This window comes from Lithobates pipiens, unplaced genomic scaffold, assembly GCF_037356315.1.
Source record: "Lithobates pipiens isolate NorthernLeopardFrog02 unplaced genomic scaffold, aLitPip1_a1.2 Scaffold_30, whole genome shotgun sequence".
Lineage (NCBI taxonomy): Eukaryota > Metazoa > Chordata > Amphibia > Anura > Ranidae > Lithobates > Lithobates pipiens.
In genome coordinates this window covers 99,375,314-99,399,409 of record NW_027507791.1, presented here as the reverse complement: position 1 = coordinate 99,399,409, position 24,096 = coordinate 99,375,314, and the positions used below count along the sequence as shown (strand labels likewise).

The window sequence follows — 24,096 nt, the reverse complement described above, 5'->3', positions numbered from 1 at the left end:
GTCTTTCAGGGGATACAACACTAGGGATACGACTAGGTTCGTCACTACTGATGACATAGGTGTGCCATTCCCTTAGGTGTTAGTCCCACTCCTCTTTTTGGAAGACATTCAATGTCTGTAAACAAAGAGTACTTGGGTGTAGTTAAAACACATCAGACACTGGTAAAAAACTGAAGTGCTTCCTGTATGGGAGGGGTTATATAGGGGATCACTCCCTGTCTGAAGTCCTTTGGTCTACCAGTGTCCATTCACCTAATGATGAAGTATAACCCAGCAGGTAATGAATATTAGCCTTACTCTGTGTTTCATGATGTATGAAAAAGAAATGTTCTCTTTAAATTAGAGCAAAACCCAAAGGCTTGTCAATGGCAGGTTGATAATATTTCTGCAATGGTAAAAGTGTATTTTTGTTAATGGGGTGGCAAGGCTCTTTACGAGTCCTGCAAATGTGTTCAGAACTGTCACTATGGAGACTACAAGTGGTCATGCCAATGGATAAGTGGTTGCAAAACAAGCTGTAAGAAGTCAAAGCCCTGGAGTAAAAAGTAGAAAAAAGTTGTATTAAAAAATATGGAAATGGATAAGAATTCACTACGGCTTAGCTAATTGCACAGCATCCAGTTTGGGTTTAGATCTGCTTTAAATTGTGGCTGCACCTGTGTGTGTGTGTGCAATGGATCTTCCACATTGTGCAACAATTGTGAGTAGAACATAATATGTGAATTCTTGCTCTTAAAGTAAACAATACATCCATAATGTTGATAAATGTATGAGCAATCACTGAGAGAAGGCACAGCTACCAGTAAGAACAAATTACAAGCATGCCTTTCCCTTTAATTTATCACTAAACCTGCCAGAGGAACATCTTGCGTTCTGCCAAAGAAATATCTCAGTAAGCCTCACCTTTCCAGCCACACTTGTATTCTATTTGGCCTTGACAACTAAAATATATGATTCTCCTTTATTTTCTTAAAAGCATCCCTGCCCCCCCCCCCCTCCTGAATGCAGGGAGAGAACGCAGGATGCGGGGCTACAAGAATAAAGTAGCAGTAACCTTAACTAATACAAACAGCAGCAGCGACAAAATGGCAGAGGCCCATTAGATGTAGGACCTGAGAAAAGGCGGGCATCAGAGCATTACAGAACAAACAGCACACCTGGGAAGAGGACTCTTCTCTCTTTCAGCATTGTCAGCCCTCATCATTTATCTGTCATCAGAGCCGGGCAACATGGAAATAGATGGGCTCTTATCCTCACAGCTGTGTAAGGCCAGATCACACCATCTCCTCGTTCTCTTTTTAGAATTTTTAACACTCCGTAACTAACTCTTTCCCAGGCTTATTTAACAGGCAGCACAAGGAAAATAATAATGTGTTAATGGAAAAAAACTCAAATTACTTTTCGGCAATTTGTGATCATTAAGATTGGGTGTTATGTGTTACTTTTTGCAGTCAAACATTTTACAGAGTTCTTTTGATTTTGTAAGGCCAAACTTTGTGATTAATCATCCTTCAATTAAAAAGGTAATAAAAATGATAAAAATGTATCCATAGAGAAGGCTTGGAAATCAAATACACTTTGCGTTGTGTCAGTTAAACAGCGTGTAACACAAGCTATGATTCATGCCAAAATGGAAGCGACCTTACTTGATAATATTGCTAAGTTTGAAAAGTTTTGGTTCCCCTGGATTAAAACCTATCTACCAACAGGACTTAATTCACTCCTCTTACCTTGAGATCACTTGATATTCACCCCTATTACTGCTATATGATCCATAACATCATTGATTCATTGATCCTTCTGATGATCCCTCCCCCCCTCCCCTACTTTACATTAAAATCTTTAATTCCATCTTATATTATTCAACCATATAGTAGATTATAGATTTATATTTATTACTATAGGTAAAGTTACTTAAGACATACTTGGGATGGCCAGGATCATTGTCCATCCATATGAGACAAACCAGGCCAATAGCTGGAACCTGGCCCCGTTTGGATGGACTCCTTTCCTGACGGTCTCTAGATAGATGATCTGTCATAAATAGACAATACTTTGTTTAATCAATCTTTATAAATATTGTACTATTATTCTTCTAGTTTAAAGGGGTTGTAAAGGTAAATGTTTTTTCACCTTAATGCATTCTATGCATTAAGGTGAAAAAGCATCTGACAGTGCCGGTGCCCCCAGTCCCCCCGTTTTAATTACCTGACCCCTCAAAAGTCCCGCACTCGCCCCCGACGTCCTTTTCGCCACTCAGCCTGGCCGCTGATTGGCTGGAGTGGATGGATTGAAAGCAGCGCAGCCATTGGCTCGCGCTGTTGTCAATCACATCCAATGATGCGGCGCGCCGGGGGCGGGGCCATGTGATACAGCGAGCGGCTATAGCTGCTGGCTGTATCACGGGAGCGCGCCCGCAGGTGCTTCTCACCATGCGAGGGAGCTTGCATGAACGTGAGAAGTACCTGCGGGAGGAAGCAGAGACAGCCGCCGAGGGACCCCAGAAGACCAGGTTCGGGGCGACTCTGTGCAAAACAACGAGCTGCACAGTGGAGGTAAGTATTACATGTTTATTAAAAAAAAAAAAAAATACCTTTACAATCCCTTTAATCTTAACCTCACCAAGTATTGTACTAACAATAATAATTATAATTTGAAAAGTGCAGAAAAGTTTACACATGCTCATATACCTTATCTTTAAGACATGAGTTTATAATTTTTTACTCTTATATGTTTATTTGAGAGCTTTCTCTATTCATATTATATATCATATTTTATTGTAAAATATGTACTACTAATATGTACTGTATTATCTTCAATAAAATGTTTAAAAGGAAAAATGTGTCTTTATGAGGGGCCTTAGTTACAAAAAAGATGTTATGATGAAAGTAGTAATTAGGTGCAGATCATTTTAAAGGAGGAGTAAAGCCAAAGCTTGTTTGGCTGTACTTCTCCTATGGATCACAAGAGTGCATTTTCAGCCATTTTCAGCAGACAGTGGGCTAAAGTCGGCTATCTGATTACATCACAGAGCTGGTCCAGGCAAAATCGCCCCACTGGAGTCAGCATCCACCAAATGCCCTAGATCAGCACCCGGCTCAGCCTCTCGGCGAGCTGCAAAGAGCCTGAGCAGGCCACTCCCCCCCCTCCACAGCCTAGCGCTCCAGTGAAGGAGGAGGGGCAAAGCAGGGAGCCGGAGACTGACAGTCCGCAGCTCTCTGCTCTGGGAGCTGTGAGAACCAAGCGATCTGGAATGTTGGATCCAGCAGGGGGACAGATGCAGCATCAGACTTTCAGACTGCTTTGGCTACTTTCCAAAGTGATCTTGTTTTCATAGTGAGATTGATTGAAGAAAATTTCTTATTGGTCGGGTTGGATATGGTTCTACAAAATAAAAGGTGGCTGAATCCGTTTAAGAAATAAGACTGTAGAATTTTAATCCATGAATTATCCGATCATCATCACGGACCTTGATTTTTGTTCCTTACGGAGCAAATTGTGCATATAATAAATATACATATATATATATATATATATATATATATATATATAGTTTTTTGAAAAATAAATCCGACGGACCTAGCAATAGAACATGTTTCAAATCTATCTGACGGACTCAATTCCGACAGACTAAAATCAGTAAAACCGTTCGTCTGTGTGCTGGTCTGACGGACTAAATATGACGCAAGGGAAGCTATTGGCTACTGGCTATTGAACTTCCTTGTTTAGTCCCGTTTACGTCATCACATTCAAAACGAAAAGACTTAGGAATGGACTTAGTCTGTTCGTGTGTGGCAAAGTCCGTTCATTCAGAAAGTCCATCCGAACTCCGCCGAAAGTCCGTTCGGGACGACCGTCGGACCTAGTCTGCTGGAAAGTCTGGTCGTGTGTACGCAGCATGAGGCTTCATTCACACCTATGCAGCTTGCTTTTTCGGCAGTGCTTATTGCGCTTTTACCATGATTTTACTGCGTTTTACTGTGATTTTGCCGTGATTTGCGTTTCTTGAGTTTTTTTCTTTTGGGCAAATTTGTTGATGGGCAGATAACAAAAATGCAAATTGTGGCAAAATTGTGGTAAGAATGCACTACATGCTTTTCTGCAGCTTCTCCATTTAAGTCTATTGAACCAAAAAAGCAAAAAAAGCACAGTTTTGCATTTAAAAAAAAATCCCTGACCCTTTCCAAAAATGCAGAGGCACAAAAATGCATTGATGTGAATGTGTTCCATAGGAACCCATGTTAAAAATAATGTCCTGGTGCATTGGTGTGAATGGGGCCTAAAACCTAATGTTATTCTATGTGTCCACACACATTAGGCTGTTTAGTGGCATATTTTAAGCTCGGCATTTTAGAGGAGACAAAAAAGCCCTTCTGTTTTGCGTTTTGAAAATGGGTTTCTGGCATAAAAAAAGCGAAAACACGCCTAAACGCCAGTGTTAAAAATGCTGAAATTAGCATTATTTTCTGCCGGGAACACTAGTGTTTTTTTCAGCCAGTGTGCATGGACCCTTTAAGTTTTTTTTTTTGAGACCACAGATCTGCAATCAGTTTTTACAGTTCAAGCATTAGTGAAGTCATTGAGCTTCAAAATGAAAATGTACAAAGAGTAAGTATAACATGCACTGGGCACTAAGAAGGTGATTTTTGTATAGGTGCATACCTATCATGATTGTATATTAATATATTGTATATGACCATTATGACTGTATATTATATATGGCCATTATTAATGCCTTTGTGCTGCTTTACTAATGAAGCCTGGTATTGACATTAGCCATACATAGTTCCCATTGAATAAAGTCTTGGACATGATCTCTTCTGGGACATCAGTAGCAGGGTTGGATCCCAGTATAACAAAGTCCCGGCCTCACATTCACCTCCTAGCCAACTTTTATCCTCCTGTCAGTATAAGCGATCTGTCCGCACCCACTGCCCATATTTGCTTACGTAATTCTTCCTCCCCCCTCCCCTTAGATGTTGACACACAATAAATCTTCTGCTACCTGGCTTTACCTGCATTAGAAATATTTGCTTGCCTTCACAAAAAAGAACAAATGCTTCTGTTGAGAAAAACTGGCAGGAGAGATGGCAGCCTCCTGCTAATGTCTTTCTGGTGCCAGGCAAGAAGACGCTGAGGGCAGAGCTGTACTGACAATGTGATTTCCTAGGCAGATGAATCACACATTGAAACACTAAAAGGAAATAGCTTGCAAGCTAACTTGTATATGGAAAAAAATAATAATACAGGTTAGAGAAGAATTCAAATTAAAGGGAAAGTGCTGTGTACTCAAGGTTACATGGGGGAGATTTACTGAAACTGGTGCACACAAAATCTGGTGCAGCTGTGCATAGTAACCAATCAGCTTCCAGGTTGTAGGCCGAGTTCACAGTGGTACAACATACGCTCTGACTTTGGGAGCACATGTCACATGATGTGTGTAAATCAATGATTCCCTATGACAGCTGTCTTAACTGGTCCGACACAAGTTGGACCGTCTTTGGAAAAGGTTCCTGCACTACTTTGTTCTGACTTTGGTCCTGCTTCAGTCCATTGAATATCATTGAAGTTGGATCAAAGTCAGATCATCATCTCAACTGATCTGACTTTGGCATGCGACTTGTGCTCTGAGGATCTGGAAGGGGAACCCCAAAATAAAAATTAAATAAACGTTCCCGCCAATTCCATACTAAACCCTTTGGGTCTGGTATTGATCTTGATGTGAAGCCCCATGCTGAAAAAAAAAGAAGGGATGTAGGGTCCCCCCAAAATCCATACCAGACCCTTATCAGAGCATGCAGCCCGGCAGGTCAAGAAAGGGGGGACGAACGAGCGCCCCCCGCCTAAACCTTACCAGGCCACAGGCCCTCAACATGGGGGTAGATGCTTTGGGACGGGGGGGCTCTCTGCCCCCCACCCCAAAGCACCTTGTCCCCATGGTGATGGGGGCAGGGGGACTTATTGAAATCTGGAAGCCCCCTATAACAAGTTGGCCCCCAGATCCTGGCCCCCCACCCTATGTGAATGAGTATGCAGCACATTATACCCCTACCCATTCACCCAAAAATAGTGTTCACAAGAAATAAAACCAGCACACAGGTTTTTGACAAAGTCTTTTATTAAAGCAGTTCCAGCGTCTCTTCTCCCTCCGATTTCTTCTCCCTCTGTGATGTCTTCATCCTCCAATTATTCTTGCAAAGCTGATGTCTTCTACCTCTGGTTCTTCTCGCCATGCTGATTTCTTCTTCCTCTGGTTCTTCTTTCGTTTCTTCTTCCTCTGGTTGTTCATCCAGTTCTTCTTGCTGCACTGATGTCTTCTTCCTCTGCTGGTTCCTCCTCCAATCTTCTCCTGACGCTCTCTGCCAGTTCTTTTATAGACATGTGGCGTGGTCATCCAGTAAAGTCATCCAGAGGCCTCACCCACTTGTGGCATCACCGCCCCATCATGCCCCTGGGCAGTGATGTCATAAGGGGCGGGGTCTCCAGAAGACGTCAATGGATGACTACGCTCCGTGTTTATATAAGAACCGGCAGAGAGCGGAGCTCGCACAACTGCGGGAGCTAGCGCCAGGAAAAGATCAGAGGAAAAACCAGCAGAAGAAGACAGCAAAGAGAAGAAGAACCGGAGGAACAGAGGAAAAACCAGAGGCAGAAGACATCAGCGCGGTGAGAAGAACTGGAGGAAGAACCAGAGGAAGAAGATATGAGCGTGGCGAGAAGAACCTGTAGATGAAGACATCATCAGAAGGAGAGAAAATCGGAAAGGAGAAGAGATGCTGGAGCTGCTGTAATAAAGGACTTTGTGAAAAATCTGTGTGCTGGTTTTATTTATTTTGAACACTTATTTTTTGGGTGAATGGGAAGGGGTACAATGTACTCCATACTCATTCGCATAAGGTGGGGGGCCTAGTTAAAGACGGGCTTCAAGATTTCGATAATCCCCCTGCCCGCAGACCCCCACAACCACCGCCCAGGATTATCGGGAAGAGGCTCTTGTCCCCATCAGCAGCTCCCCCCTGCCCCAAAGCACCCATGTACATGTTGAGGGCATGTGGCCCGGTATGGTTTAGGAGGGGGGGTGCTCACTCACCCCCCTTTCCTGACCTGCTGCGCTGTGTGCTCGGATGAGGGTCTGGTATGTTTTTTTTTTAGGGGGGACCCCATGCCATTTTGCTGTTTTATTTTTATTTTGGCAAGGAGTTTCTCCTCAAGATTCATACCAGACTCAAAGGGCCTGATATTTGTTAGGATTAAAGTCGGATCCTGTTCATTGAAGTCGGATGAAAGTCGAACGTGAAGTCAATGGGCAAAGCTGGATCCACAGTCGTAGGACGTACCAGTGTGAACACGGCCTTATTATTAAAGCTTGATTGAACAAGCTGAAGTTAGAAGCTAATTGGTTATCATGCTCAGCTGCACCAGATTCTGTGTGCACCATTTTTAGTAAATCTCCCCCATAGTGACAACTTACAATGCAATGAAGCACTGCATTACTATCTTGCCCTGAGGAACGGACCCTGGCTTACTTGACTGAACTGATGTAACAACTAATAAAGGAGTATATATGCTTGCAAAGAAGTGCTGGGGATGTCTCATCATTTCGCTGTGGTTTGCACAACGCCATCCACTACAGTCACTATAATCACCCAAATGATACCAAAGTCGAAACACACAGAAAGGATTGCAGTCCTTAACTTCTGATTTATGTCATGCATCTCTCTGTCACCCTACTCTCCCCTTCTATCAGTGTGCTTTGTCAGCACATAAATTAAAATGGTTGTAAAGTCAAATAAAGGTTACTGCCAGCCCTTCTGTTTTACCAATCCATACTACACAGTCTAAATGATTGTATAAAATGATGCCTCTAAATACCTTATTTCAGATTATTTGTGTTCAGTCACGTGACCTCTGGCTGCTCTCCTCCCCTGAGCTAAGGACTATAGTGGGAGGAGCTGAGATCTCCCTCTAACATCAGCCGGGAGGTCACGTGACCACTGTGCTGTCCCACAGCCCCTCATGCTTTAGCCCTTAGATTGGGGAGGAGAGCGGCTGAAGGTCACGTGACTGAACAGAAACGATCTGAAACAAGGTATTTAGAGACATCATTTTTATACAAACATTTACAATATTTAGTATAGCTTGGTAGAACAGAGGTGCTGGTAGTAATCTTTCTTTGACTTTACTGCCAGCTACTAATAGCTGCAGGAGGGGAGGGGCGGGGAAGAGATGGCTCACGCATAGGAGCTGATAGGCAGGGAGGGAGGGGGAAAGGGGGGAGAGAGGAGAGCAGTGGGATGACAGAGGAACGTAAACTGACATGGTATCATGGATCAGCAGCCATGATTACCATGGTCAGTTTACATAGGGGGACACAGGAACAGGCAGGATTAACCAGGTTTTTTACAGTGTAGAAAGGGACAGATTAGACAGCACAAGCACTGTACTGTTTAACCTGCTATAAGGGAACAGGATCGTTTTTGTTTTTTTGTTTTCTTTGGGTTACAACCTCTTTAATTGCCCTTTTGTTGGACTTAAGAGATGGGCATCCTGCACACTCACCCTATATTTACTATGTAACATAGTGGGACAAAAAATGGCCAGATGTGAAAGCGGCCCCTGACACAAGCTTCACTGGTTGGATTGGCCTCGTTTGGGACTGTGGATATGGCTTGTGGGAAAATGCATGACAAGTGGACTGCCAGATCATAAACTCTGTCTAACAGAAATGTGAAATAAAGTGTATTATAGAAATCATTATTAATGTCTGAATGACACTGCACACAGAACAGTCCTGAAGAGAAAACACTAGTGGCACGTAAAGGGCATACTGATGGAAACTAAGAAAGGAAAATTTAACACCATCTGATCCCTGAGAGTATTTGCAAATGTCTAAAGGCCGGAGCCCAGGTTTCTAGGCTAATCCTCCGTACAAACATTTGCCCCAATAAACATTCAATCTGTTAATGCTTGCCATAAAGCTGTCAGCCCTTCATAAACAGACTGCCTTAAGTAGCTTAACTTTCCTGTGGCTGTCAGTGCAAACCGGACCCTAAAACTCCTGCAGCCAGCAGAAAAATCCTGGAGAGGTCTCTCCCTTCCAGAGACTGCTGACGCACACAGCTCCCCAGATCTTCTGCACTGCTGCTGTATACTCAGGTTCTAGATGTAACCTGCCTTTATGTACAGACATATATCTAATGCTATAAAATTACAGGCTGAACAGAACCAAGCACCGCTCATTTTGCTTTAACTGTAGTGTCATCACTGTAGAAATGCAGCTCTATTCTAATCTATGGGGAGTTGCTGCATAGGCACAGCAGTGCATTTCATCAAAGACTCGCCCTCCTTAGAAAAAGGCAAGTAGACACCTTGTTGGGGAGCCTAGCTTAAATTTTTTCACAGATGGCAAAAATAGTGAAAAAAAAGTGACAAAAAAAATCTATCAAGGCTTATACTTACTCTAGCCTGATTTCTATTAGAAAATTCTAGTTGCCTGGCTGCAAGACTTCTACATCAAAGACAAATAACAATCATGCAGTAAAAGAAAAAGTCACAAAAATGTAAACATTTATTTTACCATATGATCTGGGCAACTAAGAATATGGAAACCAAAGCATCTGCTAAACAGCTAATGCAGCTAGCATTTTCAGAAGAAGACATCTGCAATGCCATCCTACAGGGAATCTGGGGAAAAAAAAACTCCTGGCAACTTGCTACTTTTCTGCTGCACTATGCATCCATGCATCTTGAGAACCAAACTCTTCTCACAATATCTTGTGGTTATGGTATAGGAATAGATTATGGTTGTTTTTATTATCTGAGTCCCACTAGCGCGATTTCTCTTCATTTCATGTTCTGTAGACACAACAAGAAGTGAGAGGAATACATTCAAAAGTAAGGCAAATCCTTGCTTAGATAGTTGTCACTGGAACAAGTGTCCACATAGGAGAACCCCCCCCCCCCCTTTCCTATTATGATGATGGCTCAGAGGTTTAGATTGTCTGCTACTTTCAGTCCCAATAACAAGGAATAGAAGGTGAAACATTAAGTGAATCACTCTGGCAGAGACGCAAAAGGCAATAATGACATGTCAGAGGTTCTAACATCGAAAACTCCTTGATCCCTCAGAACCTGAGTTTCAATAGCCAAGCCATTATACCCAGTGACTGTAAAACAGGATGCAATATTGCACCCTCTGGCCAGGTTGGGCACGCCCAAGGGTTTTCCACCTCCATTTTGGTGTATCGTGCCCCCCCTGGGCCAAGCTGATGCAACTAGATTAAACTGTGTCCTTTCCTCCCGGATCCTGGGTAATAGTTATGCAAGAAATTGAACTGGTGGGAAGGTGTAAATTAGAGAGAAATGGTCCTACCATGTTACTAGGGAGTCTGTCCTAATCCCCTATGGATCCCTCGTCCTGGAGACAAACCTGTCCAGCTTTGTATTGAACCTGGACGCTAGAAGATCGACATCTGTTGTGCCCCAACGCTGACAAAATGCACTAAACACTTTGGGGTGAAAAGACCACTCCCCTGGAATCCATTGCTGGCAACTGGGCAAGTCCTTCTGCTAATTCCCCACTCCTGAGAAATGTACTGCTGACAAGGCAGGGACATGATGAATGTCCAATTGGACTCCGATTGTAAGCCCCCTAGCTAACTTGTCCAGTAAACCAACATGGGACAAACCACTCAAACCTCCAGAATATGGGTATAGGTAAACCTCTTCAGTGAGTAGACAACGTCCCCTGCACTGAAAGGGACCTCAGAATGGCACCCCATCCTGTCAGCCTGGCATCGGTAGTCACTATGTTTCAGATGAATGGAAGCAACAACTTCTCTGCTTCCAACCTGCATGAAAGCCATGCACAAGCTTAACACCTGAATGGTACTGGAACTTTAGGAAATTTGATAATTCAGAAACTCTCCTGTTTCACTGTACCAGAATATCCCTCTGCAATGTTTTGGAATGGAGTGTTTGGAACTGCTTCAAATGTGGCAACCATATTTTCAAGCAGTCTTATACAAAGATAAATCTAGGGAGACTCATGATTTCTGACGACTGACATCTGATTTCTCAAAGAAAAGCGCTTGCCTGGAAGCAGGAACACTTTGCCTGGATAGTGTCCCAAATCAGGTCCAGATACTCCAATCTCTGTAGCAGTTACAATGCTGATTTTTGCACATTGAGGAACAAGCCCAGACTCTCCAGTGTACTGATTGTGAGAGACACATTTTGCCTCAAATGAAGCACCAAATTTTCTCAGAGCAAGATGCCCCAGAATGGAGACTCCCTGAACACTAAATAGGCCCAGCACCAGAGCAAAAACTTTTGTAAATACACAAGGAGCTGTGGCTAGATCAATAGGCAGGGCCACAAGGTGAAAGTGGTGATCTTCTATTGCAAAGTGTAAGAATCTCTAATGCCCAGCAAAGACTGGCACATGGCAATAAGCATACTTTAGGTCTACGGACTCAAAAAAGTCTTTATGCTGGAAGGCAGCCACCAATAAACGAACTGACTCCATAGGAAATGTCAGAATTTTGAGAAATTTATTCAGACCTTTAACCACTTGTTGACCGCAATATGTATATATAAATTGTGGTTTGCAAGTGGTTTACCGAGATTATGGCTTACGATAACCCCAGAACTGTTTTTTTTCTGCAGACGACCAGGTTTCTCATGCAACCACTCCGAGCGGCTCATGAGCCGCTGGAATGGTTTCTGAAGCGGCGGGAGGGGACATGCCCCCCTCCCACTGCTTGCCAGTGTTTCTCGGGCTTACTGTTTCTACCAGTTTGCCCGAGAAACAATCCAACGGTGAGGCCAGCTGCTCCCATAGGTGATCAAAGAGTTAACACTCTTTGATCGACTCTAAGGCCTTGGAGGACCAGAGCAACGCCATGACGTCACTTCCGGTCCAGATTGGAAGAAAATAATATATATTTTTTAAAGCAAAAGATCAAAGTGAAGAGATTTGGAGTCTTTTTGATCCCCGATCTCTCTATATAGAGGACCTGTCATCCTTATTTCTATGATAAGGGATGTTTACATTCCTTGTAATAAGAATAAAAGTGATAATATAAAAAAATTTTAAAAATTAGAGGGACAGTGTAAAAATAAAAAGTTAAATAAATAATACTAAAAAACACCCCCATCCCTCCTTGCTCGCCTGCAGAAGTGAATGCATAAGTCAGTCACGCATGCATATTTAAACAGTAATTTAACCACACATGTGCGGTATTGCTGGAAACACTAGAGCAGTGATGGCGAACCTTGGCACCCCAGATGTTTTGGAATTACATTTCCCATGATGCTCAACTGCACTGCAGAGGGCAAGAGCATCATGGGAAATGTAGTTCCAAAACATCTGGGTTGCCATGGTTCGCCATCACTGCACTAGAGCAAGAGCAATACTTATAGCACTAGACCTCCTCTGTAACTCTAAACAGGTAATCTGTAAAGGCGTTTAAAGCATCGCCTATGGAGATTTGTCACACCGTAGTACCGTAGTTTGTTGCAATACCACAAGCATACACAATTTTAAAGCTTGAAATGTTAGGTATTTATTTATTAGGCGTAACCTCATCTTTCACATTATACAAGAAAATCAGGGTTTTATAGGTGCTTTACAGGCACCATTGTTAGCGATAAAATGCCTGTAAAGCACCTCCAGTGTGAAAGGGTCTTACCCATGCCTTTAGTTCCAATGACAAATTCCCATCACTCTTTGGCCCATTGACAATGGTCACCAAATAAAGATGGTGAATTAACCTAGTGGGGACAAAGGCAGCAATAAAACCTAAATAGGTTCTAATTCTTCCCTAAGTTATCACAAAAAAAAAAAAAAAAGAAGTTTTGACTATATACACACTTTAATTCACACCACTGCTCTAAGCAAGTGTTCAAGCAGGAAAGTCAGGCACATGCATGGGGGTACACAATGGTCCTAATTGTTTTTGAAAAGTCAGTCTAAAGAAATAACCTGATAAGATCTCGGAAGTGCCAGCATACAGTGTATATAAACGTAATCCTTTTTGACAAGCACTTGTCATATTTATTGTGACGGCATGCAGCAGCCCACAATTCTTTTACGCCCAGTAACCTAAGGATGGATAAACCTGCACACTTTCATGTGTTCCTTTTGTCTCATGTCTTCTTTTATTACCAGGATTCTAAAGATTGACATCATGAAAACTGAACAGTGTGAAGAAAATGTAAAGCTTGCCTTGATTTACTTTTTACTTGAGTTTTTCTATACCATATCCTTAATGAGCCGTTTGGCTAAGAAATTGGATTAAGAAAAATACAGAAACTGAATAGAAACAGCGACTCAGTGCTTGCTGCACTGTGCACTGTGCACCCCATTCAATCTAGTCTAACCCTCTATGTATCCACGACTAAAAGCAAAGTTATAATTTTACATTAAAACGCGTATCTCTAGGTCCATGCCGGTTTGCGATTGCTTGGAGCTATAATTGAAACAAATCTAAATTAGGTCACAAGATCTAAGTCTAATGCCACGTACACACGACTGGACTATCCGGCGGACTTAATCTGCCGGACAAACCGCCGGACTTTGCAGGTGAGGTCCGCCAGACTTTCCGAACGAGCGGACCTTCCCACACACGACCGGGCTTTTGAAATGAACGGACTTGCCCACACACGGAGAAAAGTCAGTTAATTTTGAACGTGGCTCCAGGTAGCCGGGACTAGCGAAGTAAGTGAATGTCGCCGCCTCCATGGGCGAGATTGACACCTCGCTAGCCCTGGCACCTGGTATGGATTTAAAGGGGAAGCCATACGCTGAAAATATGGTGTGGGGGTCCCCCCAAAGTCCATAGCAGACCCTTATCCGAGCACACAGCCCAGCCGGTCCGGAAAGGGGGTTGGGACGAGCAAGCGCCCCCCCCCAGCCTTACCAGGCCACGTGCACTCAACATGGGGGGTGCTTTGGGCTGCGTGCTCGGATAAGGGTCTGCTATGGACTTTGGCAGGATCCCCACGCCATATTTTCGGCGTAGGGCTTCCCCTTTAAATCCATACTAGGTGCGGGGGCAAGCGAGGTGTCAATTTTGCTGATGGAGGCGGCGACATTCACTTCCTTTGCTAGTCCCGGCTACCTGGAGCCACGTTCAAAATGAACTGACTTTTCTCCATGTGGGCAAGTCCGTTCATTTCAAAAGTCCGGCGGACCAGCACACAGGCGGGCGGATTGCGGACTGCCAAGTCCAGCAGACAATTTTGAGTCAAAACTTCTAAGTCCGCCAGACTTTTGGAAAGAAAAAGTCAGCCGAGCCCACTCACGGGCGGATTGTCTGGCGGACTCTGGTCCGCCGGACCAAGTCCGCTGGATAGTCCGATCGTGTGTTCGCAGCATAAGAGATTGTTGCGCGAAACCTTTGTTATTTTTTCTATTTTTTATTTGCATTATTCAACATGCAGTCTGATTTTCTGTTTATATATGATGATAAAACAGATCTAACTTCATTGTTCTCCCCCCTATGAAGGGGAATTTGCCCAATGCTCTTTGAATGACTGAGTGTAATTTGTTCAACTGACAGATGGCTGTGATTAAGTTTATGTAAACCCTGACAATGAACTTCTCTTATTTGCTTTATGTTGGTCTGTTAAATATATCATTGGAAGTGTTTCCATAATGTTAAATATGTTTGTGAAAACATACCTGCTGATCCTGCCAGAAGTCTTGTGAACCAATAACTTCCTGTGCTCTCTATAGAGATTTTTTTTTAAATAGCAGGACTTTTATATACAGCACTGGAGAGTCAAACATATATCAATAAAAAAAAAAAAAAAAAAGCAAAACAAATGTCAAATTTTAAGAGATATAACTCCATAAACAAAAAGCTTGTGCATACATTGGTTCTGTATATTATTATTATAACACAGGATTTATATAGCGCCAACAGTTTATGCAGCACTTTACAATATAAAAGGGAGACAATACAGTTATAATACAATAAAATACAAGAGGATTAAGCCCTGCTCAGAAGAGCTTACAATCTAATAGGGTCGGGCAGGTGGTACAAAAGGTTGTAACTGTGGGGAATGAGCTGATGGAAGTGGCAAAATATTAGTTGGAGATGTGATAAGCTTTCCTGAAGAGATGAGTTTTCAGTGATCGCCTAAAGGTAGCAAGAGTAGGGGATAGCCAGACAGGTGGAGGTATCGAGTTCCAGAGGATGTGAGAGGCTCTGGAGAAATCCTGGAGACGAGCATGGGAGGAGGAGACAAGTGAGCTTGAGAGTAGGAGGTCTTGAGAAGAGTGGAGAGGACGATTTGGGTGATATCTGGAGACAAGATTGGTGATGTAGCTCGGGGCAGAGATGTGAATGGCTTTGTATGTTGTGGTTAGTATTTTGAATGTAATTCACTGGGTGATTGGGAGCCAGTGTAGAGATTGGAGGAGAGGGTTGGCAGACACTGAGCGGTTGGCGAGGTGGATAAGTCTGGCAGCAGCATTCATGATAGACTGAAGAGGCGATAGCCTATGGAGAGGCAAGCCAATGAGAAGGGAGTTGCAATAGTCAAGGCGAGAGATAACAAAGGAGTGAATGAGGAGCATGGTGGTTTCATTTGTTAAAAAGGGGCGAATTTTAGAGATGTTCCGGAGAATTCTACAAACATTTAACAACGATTGGACTTAAGGCTGAAATGACAAGTCAGAGGCTAGGATTACACCTAGTACCCTGGCGAGGTTGGAGGGACTGATAGTAGCATTGTTGATTTTTATGGAAAAGTCATGGAGGGGGGCACGGGCAGGGGGAATATTAATAGCTCAGTTTTAGAGAGATTTCGTTTAAGGAACTGATGCGACATCCATGCTGATATGTCAGTTAGTAAGTTAGTAATGCGAGAGGAGACTGAAGGAGTGAAGTGAAGAGTAGACAGATAGATTATTGTGTCATCAACGTATAAGTGGTATTGGAAGCCATATATATATAATGTTTTTTTTTTCTCCACTAGTGTGTCTTTTCATATACATAGCTTTTGTCTTGTGATGGCTCAGCAGAGTAATATTTGTTGACACTTGGCATAATTGCAACAATCCCACATTTCCATACAGAGTATGCACTTAATGTGGAACTGAAGTCCAATGGTGCAAGACTTGCGATGGACCACACTGGCATTTTCTCCCCAGCTTCTTGCAGGTGTGGTCTTCAGCCATCTTAATTGGTCGACGTAGGATGACATAACTTCTGCACATGCACAGTTCAGTCATCCCAGCACACAAGCACAACACCAGAATATTCCCTGAACTGCACAGGCAGCTCTGTGTACATTCTAAGAAAGACTATGAGCAGGCAGGTAGGTTTATTTTATTGCAGAAGAGACATGGCATGTCTACAGAGATGATTAATAAAGAAATGAATAATAACTGTTCCTAATGATAAAGGGTTTAAAAAAGTGCAAGAAGATAAACTCTCTTCAAAGACAAGAGTAGTGGGGTCCTCTCATATTGGTGGGCCAATGTAATCACTGGAGGTTGATAAAAACAGTACCATTGGCCACCAGAGCAGACACCACCGCTCCCTTGCTGGGCCAGAGGTTTTTGCTGCACTCTTATTAGTTACATTGTTTCCAGATATCAATAACAACTTAGGTTGGCCATATATGGTTCGAATTCTGAAAGAATGTTCTTTTGAAAATCTTATCTAAGAATTTTCCTTCAAATTTTGCACCATTAGTGGGCTGCAGTAATGGACGATTTTTGTGCGACCATCAAAATTGAAGCAAATCGGGAAATGTAAAAAAAAAAATATTTTCTAATCAATGATGGGAGAATCGTGTGAGAAATATAAATTGAAAAAGTAGAGTGCAAGAAAAGAAAATTCACGAAAATAAAAGAAGATTCCGGGCACAAAAATCATTTTCTGTAGCAACATGACATTAAATTGGAAGCTTGGTTGTTCGAATTTCGAAATCAATGGTGGTATCATTGGATCACAAAACTCACACATTTTCTGACTTTTTAAAGAAGATTTGTTCGGAATTCGACCCATGTATGGCCTGCATTACACTAACTCAATGTTATGAAAAGGAGAAGAGGGGGAGGTGTTTTGTTGTCCTGTCCTAGGTTGATAAAACCAACACTTCTTCTTTATAGATACAGTATGATGACTAAGCATTGTCAGACTAGGACTGGAAGTGTCAGCCCATATATTGGTCGCATTCCAAAATCATTTTTTTACAAAAATCATAACTAAGGGTTTTCTTTAGAGTTTTGCACCATTAGTGGGCTGCAGCAACGGGTGATTTTCGTGCAGCCATCAAATTTGAGTTAGTGGCATGTTGGAAGTTTTTGGAAAAGCTAACAAATTTAGAATCAATGATGGGAGAGTCGTGCAAGAAACAGATTCCAAAAAGAAATGTGACCTGGAATGAAAAGAAAAGAAGATTCCTGGCCACGAAAATTCTTTTCTATAGCAACACAAGGTGAAACTGAAGGCTTGGTTGGCTAAATTTCAAAATCAATGGTGGCAACATCGGATCACAAAACACACAAATTCCTGATTTTCGAAAGAGAATTTGTTTGGAATTCGACCCATGTATGGCCTTCAGACACCACCTCTCAAGCTACAATATATTACAATTTTGTTCTTAAGTTTAGTAAAATTTTAAGCTGTAAGGCAACTAGACGTGAGAGGACAATAGTAGCCCAGCATTACCTCCATGTTTACAGCAACATATGATAATGGTAAGGAATGTGGAGGTAGCAGACATAAAGGATATGCTGTATAGTCATATTATTATAAAAAGAGGCAAAAACTGGGGGATATGATCAAATACATGCATCAAGGGTCCATATAGTAAGCTCAGTGCATAGTTCTTTCCCCCCAAAAAAATCATTAGGTCACTCGTTACAACTGGACAAAAATGAAGTGTATCTTCTGATATTTGTAATAGATGACAATGTAAAATGTTAAAGGGTTTGTAAAGGTTTGTTTTTTATTTTCTAAATAGGTTCCTTTAAGCTAGTGCATTGTTGGTTCGCTTACCCTTTCCTTCGATTTCCCTTCTTTTTTATTTGTTTTCTTTGTCTGAATTTCTCATTTCCTGTTCCTCCTCAGTAAGCTGTTCAGTAAGCTGTTCTGGCTGACTAAACACCGCTCGGATGATGGTGTGAAGTTTACCGAGGAGAAACAGGAAGTGAGCAATTCAGACAAAGAAAAAAAAACATTTAGAAGGGAAATGGAAGGAAAAGGTAAGTGAACCAACAATGCACTAACTTAAAGGAACCTATTTAGAAAATAAAAAACAAAGCTTTACAACCCTTTGTGGATTTATTTTATTTCCTTTGGGAATCAATATTTTTTTCCCTGATGGAACAAATTATAACCTGCAATTTAAAGTTCTGGATCGACACCAGGTTTAGCTCTTTTGATGAACTTAAAAACCAAAAATGTAATATATCGCAGCACACAAATAATCAGATGTGGTGCTTATATTTGTTTTCTTTTTGGGTTTTTTCACCTAGTGATCTGGCCAGTAACACACCTCCTATATTACACTGCCCCCACTCTGATTGAAGGAACACAGGGGGCACCCTTTGGGCAGCAACCTTGTTAGTCTGAGGGAAAAGGAGTGTTAGATGTACTAGCAGATTTAAACACACCAAGAAATTAAATCAAAAACTCCAGCTAATACTTTAAAAACAGTTACATTAAACAGTTTTTTTCTTTTGGGATAAAGGTTTTACACAAATGAATAAAAGCTGATTATTGTAAGCACCCATCCTACTGTTAAATGGCTTGTCTGATCTATGTAACTGATACATTCTGCTGGAGAGCTTTTTTTGTTATATATATATACAGCCATCACATCTAACAATTGGTAAGCTGCAATTTAATAAATGTTGCTTTTGGGTTTATTACTGATTTAATAGACATGTATTTTCCTTTTTTTAAATGACTATATAACTTTAGGACTGTGCAGAAGCCCTGCTTACTCCTTTATCTGGGAATCTAGAGCCTATCGGTGTGCTGGAAAAGGTGGGGGGTTAATTCCTTTAACCTTAATATGTTAGCTCTCCCTTGACTTTGCTGTTGGTTATCCTTAGTTTGTTTTCAGCATCTGTAGACCTCCGTTACTTGACACCTTTCAATAGGTATCAGTTTGGATTGGCATAAAAAAGCTTTTGTTGGTAGAGAATTAGAGTGTCATTATGTGCTAGAGATATATATCACTATTTGTTTGAGACGAAGCATGAAAGTAATTAGCAGCATCACCAATCTCTGTCCTTCCTCTAGTTAAATAGCAACTGCAGTCTGCTCTCATCATTTGTAATAAAAATATCTTTGGCATTCTGAAGCTTCCCTCCAACCACTTTGCATATTATTTTATATATACTGTGATTCTGTACTTGACAAATATTCTGCAGAAATCTTCCTCCACTGAGTCTGGCTGCAATAATTTTAACGGCAGTCAGCTGTTTGTTCGCTTCCTGGATTTACATAGAAACACAAAAGGCAAACCAAAGCTTTGCAGCTCTCATTGGCCCTCTTATGACTCCCCCCCCCCCCCATCCTGGAAAACTCTCACGAGAGAGAGCGAGAGCTGTGCATGATGTTATAAGCCTAGACTAATGCCCAGACAAGATACGGGAAGTGGGCTCTATAAGGTATTTACTGGCAGAAAAAAAAATATTTTACTATCCAAAGTTAAAACAACAGGGCAGAAAATGTAATAGATGGAAAGGTACGCTTTAATAGATCCCTAAATTGGCACTATTCTATGTCACAAATGTAAAAGACTAAGGGCCTATTTATAAAGTATATACAGTTGTATGAAATATGATTTTCCCCTTCCTGATTTTGTTTTTTTTCCCATATTTCTCACACTTAAATGATTCAGATCATCAAAAAATATGCACAAAAAAAATCAGAAAGGGGGCAAATACTTTTTCACGCAAGTGTACACCAAACATTCAGTGCAGAATCTTCCAGATGCATGTTTTTTAAATGACAGTGATTGATTCATCACCAAAAAATGTTTGATGAAAGTCACATTCACTGTTTTATAAATACACTATAATGTCAAAAGTACTGCCTTTACACGCATATGTCCTTTAATGGCATCCCAGTCTTTTTTTTTTTTTAACAAGAGAAGAATGGCATCGCAGACTTCCAGTCTCCACTCTAATTCATCCTAAAGATGTTCTATTGGGGCCGGGTCAGGACTCTGTGCAGGCCAGTCAAGTTCCTCCACCCCAAACTCGCTCATCCTCTTTATGGACCTTGATTTGTGCACTGGTCCAAATCATTTGGAGGAGGGGGATGGTGTCAGGTTGTTTTTCAGTGAAGGGGACTCTTAAGGCGTCAGCATAGAAAAACATTTTGGACAATTTCAAGCTCCCAACTTCTGTGGGAACTGTTTGGGGACGGCCCTTTCCTGTTCCAACATGACTGCACACCAGTGCACAAAGCAAGGTCCATAAAGACACGGATGAGCAAGTTTGGGGGAGGAACTTGACTGGCCTGCACAGAGTCCTGATCTCAACCTGATGGAACATCTTTAGGATGAAATGGAGTGAAGACTGTGAGCCAGGCCTTCTCCTCCAACATCATTGCCTGACCTCACAAATCTGCGTCTGGAAGAATGGTCAAACATTCCCATAGACACACTCCTAAATCTTGTGGCCAGCCTTCCCAGAAGAGTTGAAGCTGTTATAGCTGCAATGGGTGGGCCAACTCAATATTGAACCCTACAGACTAGGATTGGGATGCCATTAGAGTTCATGTGCGTGTAAAGGAAGGTGTCAAAATACTTTTGACAATATAGTGTAGACCCATAATTAATTCCCAATTGTAAATGCACTGCTAGACAAACCTCCCAAACCTTAATTATATACCGTAAATATAAATATTTTAAATACATACGGTATGTGAATAGGTTTTTAATGCGTTGTAAAATGCGAGTCAACTTCCTGTTCTCACTGACTCTGCTGCTCATGTGAAATGGCCCTAAGAGGAGACTGCCGCTCAATATCTGATATGTCTACCAAATAGAAAGCGAGGGAAAATTACTTATAGACCAGAGATTAAAAAAAACAAAAAAAAAAAAAAAAAAAATACATGATTTTTACTTCTTTTTATCCAAAATGGAAAACGCTCTGGTTTTAGATGTACTTCCCATCCGCCCTATAGCAGTTTTATCTGTGCACCGGATCAAGTATATATACGTGATCCGACACTTCTGGGTAGGGAGCGTGCATGATTACACCCAACGGGAGCCAATCTGCGGGTACCGTGGACTTGATGTCCGCTGGCACCCGCCAATCGTAAGGAAAAGTCACAGAACCGCGATCTGCTTATATAAATAAGACAGAATGACGTTCTGACAGAAGGGAAAGGATAGAGTTTGTGTCCCTGCAAAACAGGGAATAAATTCCACCTCTTCTCCTAGTAAAAGCACCTCCCAACATACAGTAAAAAATTGGCTAGGTAAACAGTTAACCCTTTCATCGCCCGTGATTTAACCCCTCCCCAGTCACTGTCATTAGTACAGTGACAGTGCATTTTTTTTCAGCGCTGATCAATGTATTAGTGTCACTGGTCCACAAAAAGTGTCAAAAGTGTCAGTTAGTGTCCAATTTGTCTGCCGCAATATTGCAGTCCTGATATAAGTCGCTGATCACGCTAGTAAAACAATAAAATAAAAATATCCCATAGTTTGTAGTAGACACTATAACTTTTGTGCAAACCAATCAATATACGCTTATTGGGATTTTTTTACCGAAAATACGTAGCAGAATACATATTGGCCTAAATAGGTGAAATTAGATTTTTTCATTTTTTTTATAGATAGCGTTTATAGCAGGAAGTAAAACATATTGAGTAATGTATGTGATACTTTTCTAATCTTACTAACATTTCACGTCTCTGGAGACCGTTTCAGAAGATCCACTTGTTTCATATGGCCCATGCAATACTCATACGACTAGAGCAGAGAAGTAAATGTTCCAAAAGCTTATTTGGAAAAATGATTTTCTAATTGCAAATAATAAAAGTATGACCGATAGTATTCAACTGTGTTGTTAAAGTGACTTGTCACTTGGCTACAAAAAAAAAAATCTAACTGTCAATTCCCTATAGTCTTAGAGCAATTTCTTTAGCATTTGACACTTCTGGGAGTGTCGGATGCCGTGGTCCTCACCACGTGTGGTGGCTCCATCTTTGAACCCCTTATGTCACTACTAAGTTCTCTAATGATATATGGGTTAAAGGAAGAAACCACAGCATTTAGTGGGGCAACACCACCGGAAGATGGAAACTGCAGAGATGGAATGGAGCAAAAGTAAGAGACAGAAGCCACCAAAGAGCTTAGAATATCTTTAAAAAAATGCACTAACACAACTACAATCACCTTTTGTACTGTTTGGTGTCAAAGAGAGAAAGAAATCAGGGCAGATTAGCATTCCTTACATACAATCATTCGTGGCACATGTCTCACATACATACCCTTCACTACGATAGATCTTTTTGAAGCAGTCTCCTAGACTCTTATAACTGGAAGGATCAGACTTGTTTCTTTGGATCTGAAATCTAAACATAAACAAAATACATTAAGAGGCATTGTCAACATATTTCAAATATTTCCGCAACACATGCACATTACTCCAAGTTTTAATCCTTTTAAAGAGGAACTAAACTCTTTGAGTCAACATTAATTATGTTTAGCTACTAGCCTTAGTAAATAGACAGGAAGGTATGTTATACTTACGTGTTTCGACCAACATTTTTTCTATTTCTTCAGTTGCTTCCTGGTTTTCTGACCTAGGTTATAATGATATCATAGATCTGATAAGGCTGCCTAAGCATTTTTTACATTTCTTCTGAAGGAGGGAAACATGGGCTTTCTCCTGCCTGTATGCTCAAGCTAAGGGCAGATAGATTCTAAGAAGTAAATGCTACATAAATCATCTGCTCTTAAAACAAAGTTCCACCCAAAAAATGGAACTTCCGCTTTAAGGTAAGGGGACCCCCTGACATGCCACATCTGGCATGTCCTTTTTTTTCAAGGGGGGTGCAAACCCTATTTTTAGAAGGTTTCAGCTCCCACTTCCTCCCGGGGCACCATGGCTCCGGAAGCAAGTCCACTTCTCCCCTCTCTGCAATCATCTGGGACACGTCACAGGTCCCAGATGATTGCCCGGCCAGTCACAGTGCGGCTCGCCACAGCCGGGTGCCCACAGTGACCACGCCGCCACCACAGAGAGGAGGGGGAGACGAGCGGGGCTTCATTCCCCTGCATCGCTGGAGCCTGGGACAGGTAAGTGTCCGATTATTAAAAGTCAGCAGCTGCAGTATTTGTAGCTGCTGACTGTTAATGTTTTATTTTAGTCGGAACTCCACTTTAAGTAAGATGGCTGTGGCTAGAAATGCTAGGGGGATAAATTATTCAAAGTGATTTGTCAACAAAATAAAACATGGTGACATGAATGGATGGGTTTGCTGTGAAGATTAAAAATGAATTAATTAGCGTTTGCAGTTTGTGGTGCACAGATACAGTTAAGTTCCACTTTAAACACACTGTAAGTACAAAAGAAGAATTGTTGATGTGCCAGAAATATAGTGTACTCTTATCTTTCTCTTTGACATGAGAACACAGCCAAGAGAATTCATAGCTAATATCCAGAGGCGGCTCTTTAATTAGGCAAATTAGGCGATTGCCTTAGGCCTCGCCCACAGGAAGGGCCTCGCCATCGAGCGATTGCCTAATTTGTCTCTGAGGTGTTGTGCTGCACTGTCTGCTGCTGTGTGGAGTGTGGGACAGTCTCTCAAACGGCTGAGTGAGCGGGCGGCGGGCGCGCTGCACACAGCTGCAGACAGAGTGAGCTCCGCGGCGGTGGACGAGGGGGGGTGATAAGAGTATGTCTGACTGTCTAATCTGCATGGCTTAGGCTGCCTGCGTGTCCAATAGCAGCAGCGCCGTCCTCCGAGTCCTAGCCCTTCCTTCCCCTAACGGCAGCCCCATTGCATGCCGGGAATTGTAGTTCTCCCACAGAGCACAGGCACATAGACTTCAACATGGCCGTCTGGTGCCTGTGCTCTGCAGAGACTACAACTCCCAGAT

General features: G+C 41.9%; 1 protein-coding gene across 3 annotated transcripts in view; it reads right to left on the bottom strand.

The window, feature by feature from the left end:
• The window catches only part of SLC25A21 (solute carrier family 25 member 21), a 651,666-nt gene that overhangs the window by 182,995 nt on the left and 444,575 nt on the right, over positions 1 to 24,096 (bottom strand). For all 3 annotated transcript variants that reach the window (XM_077464683.1, XM_077464681.1, XM_077464682.1), the window contains exon 4: positions 22,482 to 22,565. In XM_077464683.1, the coding sequence (XP_077320809.1) occupies positions 22,482 to 22,565 (84 nt within the window). The remainder of the gene's footprint in view (positions 1 to 22,481; positions 22,566 to 24,096) is intronic.